Here is a 12,770-nt window from a genome sequence, read left to right on the forward strand (position 1 = left end):
AAAATATTCATTTAATGGTAAAAACTGCCCTCTAAGTATTACAATAGCTGTTTTCCAAAATTTTGGTATATTGTATTTCCACTTTTGTTTATTTCAAAATATGTTTAATTTACTTTGAGACTTCCTCTCTAACCCATGGGTTATTTAGAAGTGTATTGTTTAATTTAAATGTATTTGTTGATTTTCTAGTTATTTCTTTGTTTTGGTTTCTGCTTGATTCTCTTAGGGTTTGAGAACATATTTTATATGATTTATATTCTTTTAAATGTCTTAAGGTTTGTTTCATGGCCTAACACATTTTTTTGTTGGTGAACATACCATGCACACATAAAGAAACTGGGTATAGTGTTATATAAATATTAGGTTAAGTTGGTTGGTAGTGAATATCTCTATATCCTTACTGATTTTCTGCTTATGTGATCTGTCAATTATGGAGACAGGAATGTTGAAGCCTCCAGCTAAAATTATGCATTTGTCTGTTTCTAATTTTGAAGTGACCCATTCTTCATTATGTAATGTTCTTCTCCATCTCTTATAAATTTGCTGTGCTTTCTCCACAACTTTATTTTTAACTTATGTAAGTCTCCATATTTAAATTGGGCTTTTTGTTCACAGTACATGGTAAGATCTTGCTTTTTTCATCTACTGTGACAATCTTTGTTTGTAAACTGGTATGATTAGACAATTCTTATTTAAAGAACTTTTAATATAGTTTGATCTCAATCTGCCAATTTTTTACCTATTTTATGGTGATTGCATTTTTTTTTCTTTGTTACTTGTTTCCTCTTATTCTGTTCTCTCTGGTTTTTATTGAGTATTATTTTTGAGTAGGTTTTATCTCATCTATTGATTTGTAATTTGTGCTTTTTGAAAAGTCTACTTATTAATCTTTCTAGAGTTTACAATATTCATGTGTCAGTAATCTGAATCCACATTCAAATAATATATACTGCTTCACATATAATGTATAAGTCCCTACAACAGATACTCCCAATTCCTCCCTTCCATCTTCATGTCATTGTCATATATCTTACTTTTACAAAAGCTATAAATATACAATGCATTGTTATCATCTTTGCTTTAGTCAGTTATCTTTAATAGAAAATAAAAATAAGAAAAAAAAATTAAAATACTTTTTTACCTTTATTTGTTACATTTTTACACTGTTAGTTTTTGTGTGTGTGGTTCCAAGTTTCTCACCTAACTCATATTCCTTCTGCATGGAAATCTTCTTTGAAAAATTCTTGACTTTCCTCAGTTTTTGTTGTTGTTATTTTAGTTTTGTTTTTGTTTGTCTGATTTTTAGAACGTCTTTATTTCTCCTTCATTTTTAAAGTATATTTTTGCTTTAAAAAGACATACATTTCTGGGTTGATAGTTTTATTTTACTTTCAACATTTTAAATATTTCAATTAATTTTCTTGCTTGTGTGGTTACTGATGAGAAATAGGCTGTAATTCTTATCCTATTGCTGTGTAAATAACCACCCCTCTCCCAGGGTGCTTCTAAGGTATAGTTTGTCTCTCTTTCTGTCTCTCTCTTTCTCTCTCTACTTTTCATTTGTTTGAGTATGCTATGCCTTGATACACTGGGGGTTTTGTTTGGTTTAGTTTGGTTTAGTATTTATTTTGCTTGGCATTCTATTCTTTAAGCTTCTTGGATCTGAGGTTCAGTGTCTGTGACTAACTTTGAAAATGTCTCATCCATTATTTTATCAAATATTTCTTTTGCCTCATTCTCTCTTCTTCTGGGTTTCCAGTTATGTGCGTGTTACACCATTTAATATTGCCCCACAGGTCTTAGAGTCTCTATTCTTTTTTTTTCTTTTTTACCTTTTTTCTATGTGCAGTTCAGTATTTTTAGATTTGGTTACATTCTCTTCTAGCTCATTGATTCTTTCCTCAGCTGTGTTGAGTCTGCTTACAAGTATGTCAAAGGTAGTCTTCATTTCTGTTGTATATTTTTTATTTCTAGCATTTCCATTTGATTCTTATATTTTCTATTTCCATACTGAAAGTACCTCTCTGATCTTGCATTTTGTCCACCTTTTCCATTACTTCCTTTTACATATTAATCCTTACTTTATATTTCCTCTCTGATAATTTCCACACCTGTGTGATAACTGTGTCTTGTTCTGATGATTGCTTTCTCTTTCAAGATTGTAATTTTTCTTTCCCTTTGGTATGCCTAGTAGCTTTTTACCAAAAGCTGGACATATTGCACAGGATTGAAGATACTGTGGTAAATGTAGGATTCTTGGAGATAAACTTGTTTCCTTTAAGGCCTTTAACGCGTAGATTTGTGTTAATATAGGCCAGTTTAGACCTGTGTTTGAACATATTTTTTGTTGCTCTAGTAACCAGAGTGAATATTTGTTATTGATAATGGCACCAGAGACTTCAAATTCCTTCTATTTGTGCCAACATTTGGACTTGTGTATTCCATGTGTGCTGGTCTTTAGAGTATCTGTTTCTTTCATTTCTTTCAGCTGTATTCCACTGTTATTTGTACTCAAGTTTTGTTAGTGTGGCTGTGGGAGTGATGAAAAAGAGTGAGACTGATGTTTTAATTACTGACAGATTTTGGAGTTTCAAGGGTGTGGCCTTCAGAAGAGTTTTATCCTTCTTTAGATGTGAAGCTTCTTTTTTTAATTGTTTCCATTCTTTTCTCCTGCATGCAGTGGTTATCCACAAATGTCCTTTAGCTATGGGTTTGAAGTACCTCCCCTTGAAGATTGAGGATTTTCTCTTTTACCTAGGGGTGATTTAAAAAAAAAAGTTTGGGGGTAAGATTTTGGCGATGTCTTCATGTTCTTCTGGTTACAATGATGTTCCACTAGTGTGCTCAGAGTATAAACCTCCTTGTTCTTCTACCTACAGGTTAAGCCTTTTATTCATCTGCTGTTCCCCCTTCCCCAGGCAACACCATAGGGAGGGGGAGCAGGAGGAGGAAGGGAGAATCCTTTCTATGGATTCTCCATAGTTCTCTGTAATTATCATGAAATTCCTGAAAGAAAAACAAGCAACATTGTTTGAACCCCCTATGAATGTGACATCCCAAACTTCATACTCTCAACCTAGCCCACACTTGACCTTAGTCAAAACATCTGATTTAATCTTCTACTGACTTAAATGCATCCTGTGGTATCTTCCCAAGGGATGAAAATTCTTGGAGCTTGTTTCTCTCCAAAGGCACCTATCTCTAAATTTCAGGATGGTCATTTGACTTACAACTTTAGTCTCTAATAGGTCAAGAAAACTTTGGTTTTCATAGTTTCTCACTTTCTAACCTTCTACATCTCTAAACTAAAATCAGGAGACTAAAAATTTAATTATTTTTAATTTAACTTTCATTAAATTATCATATATTAAAAGTATTTTGTTTTATTTTGGTGTGTAGATCTGAGTCTTTGTACATGTACATATTTGTATAACCACAACCACAATAAAGATACAGAACAGCTCCATTACTCTCAAAACTCCCTTGTACTATAGCTTTATAGTGACATCATCTTCCTGACCATATTCCTTGTCAACAACTACTCTGTTTATTATCACTATAGCTTTTACATTTAGAGAATCTCAAATAAGAGGACTCGTATGCTATGCAATTTCTTAAGATTTGCTTTTCTCATCCAAAATTATGACTTTGAGGTTTGTGCAATTTATTGAATCTTTTCTTTTTACTGTAAGTAGAATTCCATTGCATGTATGTGTCACAGTTTATTCACCATTTGAAGGATATTTAGGTTGTTCCATCATTGGGCAACCAAAAATAAAGCTGCTATGAATATTTGTGTACCTAAGTTAGTTGTAAATATTTTTAAACACCAAATTTACCCTCACTAGAAAAACATAGCTTCATCGCTGAAAGCATTCCAAAATTGTAGAAAAATTATGATTACAGAAAAAAATCAAACACACTAGCTACATATCTATTTAGTACCTCAAAGGAAAAACTTATGCAGAAGTATATAAATCAGTATGTATTTATAAAACCACTATTAATATGACATTAGAGTCTAATATTGCATGCCAAATGGTACTCTTGGCTGCAGCAAAAAGTGGTTCCACGTTGGTTCCATCAATGAGTTCTTACTTGGATTTTATAAATTACACATGTATTCTTTTCCTGATGGTTTCCAGTATTATTGCTTGATGCAAAAGTAGCCTCCTTTCCTTTAGTCACATTATCAGAGGAGCCAGACTAAAATCAGAAATCTCTTACCCATTAGAGTTAGTCCACAGATAAGTGTCAGACCTTTATCTATTGTGCACATAACTGAAGAAAAATAATATAGTGCATTATAAGTGGTTTTAATATCCTGCTCATTCAAGTAAGGGAGAGAGAATACCCTATTTCCCTTCCAGAAGTGGACTCACAGGACACTAATATATTTCTTCCAAAATAAATAATCTGGGGCTTCCCTGGTGGTGTAGTGGTTAAGAATCCACCTGCCAATGCAGGGGACACAGGTTGGATCTCTGGTCTGGGAAGATCCCACATGCCACAGATCAACTAAGCCCGTGCTCCATAACAACTGAACCTGCACTCTAGAGCCCGAAAGCCACAACTACTTAGCCCACATGCCACAACTACTGAAGTCCACATGCCTAGAGCCTGTGCTCCACAAGAGAAGCCACCACAATGAGAAGCCTGCACACTGCAATGAAGAGTAAGCCCCACTCACCACAACTAGAGAAAGCCCATGAGCAGCATCAAAGACCCAATGCAGCCAAAAATAAATAAATTAAATAAATAAATTTATAAAAAATAAAAAAACAATCTTTGAAAATCCACATTCACACTTTCAAACCACCTGTCTCTATTTTCTGTTGAGCCATTTGACTGATTCTTGGATACAAACTGAAGTTAGATACTCACTTAAAATATCACATTTATTATATAGTGGCCCTTCAATAGAAGCTGTTAACCTAACAATTCTATCTTACAAGGTTGGCAGCAGCAGTTATAGTCACATTCACCCAGAGCTATAGCTGTAGCCAGCAAAAGAATGGTCCAGGTCTCTAAGCTTTCATATCCACAGCCATAGCCCAAGAGACCACCATAATTGCTCTTAGTAGCTCATTTTGGCAGGAGTAAAAAAATGAAAATAGGGCTTCCCTGGTGGCGCAGTGGTTGAGAACCTGCCTGACAATGCAGGGGACACGGGTTCGAGCCCCGGTCTGGGAAGATCCCACATGCCGCAGAGCAACTGGGCCCGTGAGCCACAACTACTGAGCCTGCGCATCTGGAGCCTGTGCTCCGCAACAAGAGAGGCCGTGATAGTGAGAGGCCCGCGCACCGCGATGAAGAGTGGCCCCCGCTTGCCACAACTAGAGAAAGCCCTCGGACAGAAACGAAGACCCAACGCAGCCAAAAATAAATAAATAAAATTTAAAAAAAAAAAAAAAATGAAAATAATCTGTTGAAATAAATGAATGTAAGCAAAAGCCATGTTTGCTTACAATTTTTTTAAACTAAGTGTCTTTCTTATTAAAGAAATGAAACATAATGGTCATTTATTGCTAAGTCCTATAAACATCACATTTTTATTTAAAATAAACAGCTCAACTAAACATCACAATTCCATGATTAGGAGCCACCTCTAGTTAACTGTCAAAACCATATGAGACAGGCACTGGACACAATTTGCAGAGGGGAAAATGAAAGCATATAGAGATTAACTTGCTCAAGTTCACAGAGTTAGGGAGCAGTGGGCCAGAATTTGAATCTATCAGGCTAATGGTGACCTTGTAGTCTGCAGTTTACTCTGTCAAGTCTGCTTCTGGTAACCAGTTATCAGATAATAATGACAGTAATTCTGTAGAAGCCAGAGAACAAACAACAAATTGTATGATAGCCACCATACACAGAGGCACATCCATATACCAGTCTACAGAAGCTGCCACATCCATCTCTACACTCATAACCCAGAACTCCTTAGTAATTTATATTGTAGCTCATGATGTTAGGAGCTAAGGATTTAGTTTGATAAGATTGTCTACATAGGGTAGGTGAAGAAAGATGTGGAGAAAAGCATACATAATCTAAAAAAGCTGAAAACTTTTTGGCAATGAAAATTTGGGGAACGATCTTGATTTACATCATTAATTTGAACAACTGGTGAAAAATCACAAACCCGTTCTCTGAAATCAATTATAAGCTGCCTTGGGCTAATACCTCTGCTTTTGCTGATGAGGCTGTTTCACTGTACATACTTATGAGAGGCTATAAATTAAACCACAAGCTCTCTAATGGGCAGTTATAAATGGCTGTCTAATTGTCAGTTTAAACACACCCTATTCTAAATCAAAGTCATCATTTTCTCTTCTTAAATGTCTTTCAGTTATAGGAAGAGATGCTTAGAATTGTGGAAAGAATTTTAAGACTGAAATCAAAAGTCTTATGTTGAATTATCTGTTTCTATTCAATCACCTATTAATTACATGATCTAAATAAAATAATGTTAAACAGAATATTGATCACTATTCTTGGTTAAACTTTGCCCCCCACCCAAAGATATATTCAAGATGTAACCTGTCCCTTCATACCTGTGGAAGTGACTTTATTTGAAAATTGGGTCTTTTGCAGACTTAACCATCTTGAGATGAAGTCAAGATCATTAGGGTGGGCCCTAATTCAATGCTATTATGTAATGACTGTTGTCCCGATTAGAAGGGGAAATTTGGACACAGAGACAGACATTTATAGAAGAAGATGTAGAAACACAGAGGGAGAGCACCATGTGATGATGCAGGGAGAGACTGGAGCTATACAGATGCAAACAAGGGACACCAACAGCTGCTAGCACATCACCAGAAACTAGGAAGAGGCAAGAAATGATTCTCCTGCAGGTTTCAGAGGGAGTGTGGTCTTGCTGACACCTTGATTTTGGATTTCTAGCCTCCAAAACTGTGAAAAAATAAATTTCTCTTGTTTTAAGACACCCAAGCACTGGTACTTTTTACAGCAGTCCTAGGAAATTAATACAATCACCTACTGTGTCTTATGCACCATAATATACTAATTTGCTTGCATGCATGTGTGTGTAGTGTAGGGTAGGTTTATTTTGAAACAGAATTTTAGAATAAAAATGATCATCAGATTTGAATAATTAAAAATATATCAAAAAAGTTAAGAAACTTGCCTTATATCATACAATTAGTCAGTAGTAAAGAGAGGATATAAATCCAAGTCTCTTTGCTCACAGATCTGTATTTTTCCCAATATTCTAGCTACTTTTTAAAGTTGTTTGAAGATTTTTTATACTTTTAAAAAGAAACTTTTTATACTTCACTTCCTATTTTTTGAAGTATTATGAAAATCAAACAATAAAAAATATATAAAACACCTTGCAAAATATCTCACACATAGTAGGTCAGACATTTTAATTATCTCCCCCTTTCTCACTAATCATTTCTTTTATGCAACAGATATTTATCGAGCTCATGTTATGGTTCAGAGCAGCTTAATCTCAAAAGCACCTGTAAAGGGCTTCCCTTCAGTCTTTGGTTTTCCTTTAGTTCAATCATCTTTCAACTAATTCCATATAAATCTTCAGGTAAATGAAGACCAATAATCTCTCTCACCATTATCCTATTATGGCTTATGAGAAAGAAAAATAAAACACAGTCACATATTATAAACAGTCTAGGAAAATCTTTGTCAAATCAGTGTTCTCCCTTCTTGCTGAACTCTGAGTTACCTCAGGTGGTCAGACCAGCATCTGAATTTTGATGGAAAGAGAAAGACTTGAAAGAAGAACAAACAGTAGGGTTGTATTAGGATTCTAAAGTTCCAAAGTACCAATCTTTTTTCTTTTTCAATAGAAGCCAGAGAATTGATATCCTTCATAACACAAGGGGTGGCAACAGCTGTATCTATAGCCTCCCTAACTAGAACAATAGTCATAGTCTCCAAGGCCATATCCTAAGCCCTAAGCCTCTAAAGCCACCACAGGCACAGCCATAGCTCAGGCCACCATAGTAGTTGCTAGGGTTGGAGATATATATACATATATATATCTATATATCTATATAGATATGTAATATGAATGTTGTTTTTCAGGTATGAATTTTATTATCTGCCCATAGACTCTTATATACCTCAGAAAAGGATGTGACAACAAAACCAGACTTGCATAATTCTCATTCCATGGCTCAATGACATGAATAAAATCTCATTAATCTTTTGTCTTCTAAATTTAAGACTGTTGACACAGATTCCAATGAAATACTTTGTGTCTATGCTGACAATGAATGTAGTATCATCAAAGACTACACATAAGATGACTGATACCTGTAAAAACCTCTAGCCAGGTATCATATCTCATTTCTATTCAAAATAATGGGTACACTCTTCACTGGATGAAGTCAATATCATAGGAAACTAGAGCAAATTTTCCAGTTTTTAAGATTGAAAGAATGTTGGTGATGCTTGTTCAAAATCCCCAAGTATACCACTTTTCCACTTCACTCTACTCCATTAAGAGTTTGAACAATTTATTTTTTTCCTACTAAAATTGAGTTGCTTAAAAGTTCGGCCATAATCAAGTTTCTCCTCTTTTTATAAAAGAAATTGTGGTATTATTTTTGACAATACACTTAATAGTATTTTCCCAAAGGCCTGACAGTGAATTTTGCATTGAATGTCCATTCAATTTACTTGATTTGTTGGGGTCATATGAGAATTCAGCACAATTTCTTTTGTTTTTTCTTACTTTATTTTTTTTTTAACATCTTCTGCACAATTTCTTTTTTAACACTTGATCTTCAGTTTACAAAATCATCAGCAAAGGAAACATGACAAAAAAATCATCCTAACACAACACACTTGTTTAGATACTTTAGGAAAATGGAAATGGAATGGTGTGTCCATTTACCTTTATGTAGTATTTGTCTGGGACTTGTTGGATATGTTGTGTCAAAGGAAATACAAATCAGTGAAAAAAATCAGTGTCATTAAGGATAATTAGGTTTCCTCTGATAGTTGTCTACTTATTGGACCACAGCTCCAAATTTCATCTTATAATAAAAACATCAAGGAGACAGGATTTGAATTATTTAGTAGATATTAATTATTAATACTAGAAAGATAATACCAAACAACAGTTTTATTGCTGATGGGTCAACAGGAAACATTTTTACATTCAAACTACAAAATGTAAATTTAAATTATGCATCAGTTATTTCACAAATGAAATGAATGTCCTTTTTTCCTTAAATGGTAGACATGTCAACATTATAAAGCTTCATCTATCTAAGACATCTGTAAGTAAGCCCTCAAATCTTTGACCTTTTGATCTTCTAATGTGAAATGTCCTAAAAAGGCACCAATTATATCACTTCCTGCAGGAACTCTCAGACACAGGATTAACCCAAGGTGAAACACATATGATAAAGAGCAAATCTCTTTGACCTACTAGGAAATCTAGAGATCAGAATTTTCATTTTTAAAGGTAGCAGAATTTCATTTGAAAGATATACTTAATACAAAATTTTTTAAACATTTATGTATTTTTCTGAATAAGCTACACCAAAAAGGCTTTTGCAAAATAATTTATTTATAAAAATTAGTAATTTGAAAACACTTTCACATGCATATCTTCCTCTGACCCTAACAATAGCTCTCTGATTTTTGCTGAGAAATATTATTTTCTTCTTTTTATAAATATATTTTGCTTTTGGAAGTAGAATTTTGCAACTTCATAATCATTTATGAAAGGCCTTAGCCTTAAGGTTTTCTTAAAGTTATATAAACAAACAAAGAGGCTTTAGTTTGATTTATATCACTTCACTCCTGATTCAAATTATCTGAAGGGAATATATCAAAAATCAACTTTTAAGAATCAAAATATTCAGTTAAAAATACAATTTGGTTTCTAAACAGGATGTTGGAAATCAATTGTCAATGCCTTGCTCATTCTTCAGCTAGTACTTTAATTCTGTCATTCGAGATCTTATTGAGTAAATTATTTGGATCACAAAATTTTATTATATATATATTTTTTAACAAATATTAATTAAGCACCTCTCTGTGTTGGGTAGTATATTAATACAAGGGGTTCATATAGACCCTGACCTCAAAGCCTGCACTATAATAGAGATATTAATTGTCCATCTCACCAATCCACAATTACTATGAAAGGCACTAACAAAAATGTTCCATATTTCTCCAATCCAGGGAATAAACATGGAATAGCTTGTTTTTAGATCTAAATTCACTGTCTTAATAAAAAAGGTACAATTTTATTTCACAACAATTTGACACACTTAACTATTAAGTTAAGAGACAGCATACATTTTTCAGCATCTAAAGGTCAAGAGAAAATGCTTGTTTATTTTATTAAAGGTGATTTCCTTAATTTTATACTTGAAAGAAAATGATCAGCAGTAACATGAAGTCTGGTTGAATAATGAGAAATTATTTTGCCAGTTTTATTTCCAATTTTACTTTACTAAAAAGATTAAAAGTGAATGATTTGCGGGCTTCCCTGGTGGCGCAGTGTTTGAGAGTCCACCTGCTGATGCAGGGGACACGGGTTCGTGCCCCGGTCCGGGAAGATCCCACATGCCCGCAGAGCGGCTGGGCCCGTGAGCCATGGCCGCTGAGCCTGCGCGTCCAGAGCGCCTGTGCTCCAAAACGGGAGAGGCCACAGAAGTGAGAGGCCCACATACCAAAAAAAAAAAAAAAAAAGTAAGTGATTTGCAAATTCACCAGGAGCCCGGTTTCCCCAATAAGCATGTGAATGTTAAAATTAAGTTTCAGACAAATGCCTCCAAAAGCTCATCAAATAACCATCTTGTAGAAAAAGGCACTTAAACAAGAAAACATAATATAAACTGAACAGTTTTATTTCCATCTTTATGAAGAAATTGTTTGAAATAAACACTCCATGAACTACCCAGAGCAACATGATGAGAAACTTCAGTTTATTATTTTGTCTTTTAATGTAATTGTCATATCAGATCTCCCCAGATCTTCTTCCATGTGTACCAAGTCATTGTACTAGCTTTTACAAAACATGCTCTTTGAGATGCAAAGCATCTGAAAGCTACCACAAAAATGTTGTTCATGGGAAGAGGATGAGGGTAGAAAGTGATATCAAGCATTGCTATAGCATAAGAAATTGAAAAGATCTTGGATACCATCTAAAACAGTGATTTGCCAAGAAAGTTTTGACTAATAGAAAGTCTGAGGATCTAAACAAATCTATTAAAACAAATTATCTAAGAGTATACCCCAGGAAACTAAACTGGTAAATGCACTCCAGGAGTTTTAAATTTAGACAGTCCTAATGCTTACTTTTGAGAAAAAATACCTTTTGAGAAGTAAGACCCTCACTCTATAGGTAGGGAAACAGGAAACCCAATTAAATCAGTTAACTTTTCAAGGAAGCAGAGTAGACTTGTATACATATATATGTATATATATAAAATGTATTTCTTTCAAGATAAAATTGACCTGATTATATATAAAGAACATTAGAAATTTGAAAATTCATTGTTGTGTACAGGAATGTTTTTAATGCACCCTTTGTACCTTTCATATTACTATAAATATTATTTTGTATCAGCTTAATGTTCTATTTTAAAAACGTTTTCTTTGGTCACCATAGATTTACCATGCCATAATAAACCTGAGAGTAAAAATGATGACTATTGGAATAAAGTTTGCAATGTTATCATTCTTTAAGTAATAGAAATAATAGTGTACAGATGATTTTATAAAAATGAAATCACACACAAAATACCCTGGAAACAAATGAAAGATGGGACACATGAAAGTATACAGGAGTTTAGTCCATCTTATTCTCCCATATCCTCAAGACTCAAAACAATGCTCAGGACATGGAGACATGAAGTGAACATTTGTTGAATCAAATTCATTATTGAATCAAACATTGTTGAGTCAAAACACCAATTCAAAGAAAAGGAGAGTAACATCCTGATTGAAATCCCATATACCCGTTAGAAATGTACTAAAATGAATTGATACAGCCATGCTCCCTATGCCAGTTAAATATGTTCATTTAAAAATTTAAAATACAGGTTACACTTGGTCACAGCTGATGTTAGTGACTAAATAAAAATCAATAGAAAGATTCCAGGTTCTTCCAGAGGAAGAAACTAGTTCCTTTGGAGCAGGAAGCCAAAAAATTATTAATATTTTCTAAACTTTGAGAAAAATGTTCACATCACTGAAAGATATGAGTAACAGCATGGGAATAGAAAGAGTCTGAGGATCTACAAGTTTTTAGTATAAGCCAGAAAAACTATATCCTCCATAGCATGATGGGCAGTAGCAGCCATATCTGTATCCTCCATGGCTACAGCCATGGCCCAGTCTGGAGAAGCTGCTGCATCCACAGCCATGACCATAGCCCAGGCCACCAAATCCTCCACAGCTGAAGCCCAGGCCTTTGCAATAGTTGGCATAGTAGCTCATGGTGTCAAGTATTAGAGATCTGATTTGGTGCTGAAGAGGAATTTCCTGAGTATGACCATCTCTACCTTCCCTGAATGTTTTTATACCCTCAGCAGTGCAATTGGTAAACAATGACAGGTGATATTATTTCCACATAACAGAATAATGTAAAGTCTTAAAATTACTTTAAATTGTTATTTTCTTACTTACCAAAGGGTCCAAATTTTTGTTAAAGGAATTTTAGTAATAATAATTATTTTTTAATGAGTTTGCATTCCTAAAAACAGAATGTTTCCAAGATGAGAAATGATTATAGCCCCTTCAGAGGCCATACTGCCCTG

The 12,770-nt window shown here is 34.2% G+C and overlaps 1 protein-coding gene across 1 annotated transcript; it reads right to left on the reverse strand.

Annotated features, from left to right (window-relative positions):
• Positions 1–7,825: 7,825 nt before the first annotated feature.
• On the reverse strand, positions 7,826–12,450 carry LOC136122901 (keratin-associated protein 19-6-like). Its single transcript, XM_065877009.1, is given in 2 exon segments — positions 7,826–7,917; positions 12,366–12,450. Coding segments are annotated over 2 exon segments (177 nt in total).
• Positions 12,451–12,770: the final 320 nt, after the last annotated feature.

This window comes from Phocoena phocoena, chromosome 4, assembly GCF_963924675.1.
Source record: "Phocoena phocoena chromosome 4, mPhoPho1.1, whole genome shotgun sequence".
Classification (NCBI taxonomy): Eukaryota; Metazoa; Chordata; class Mammalia; order Artiodactyla; family Phocoenidae; genus Phocoena; species Phocoena phocoena.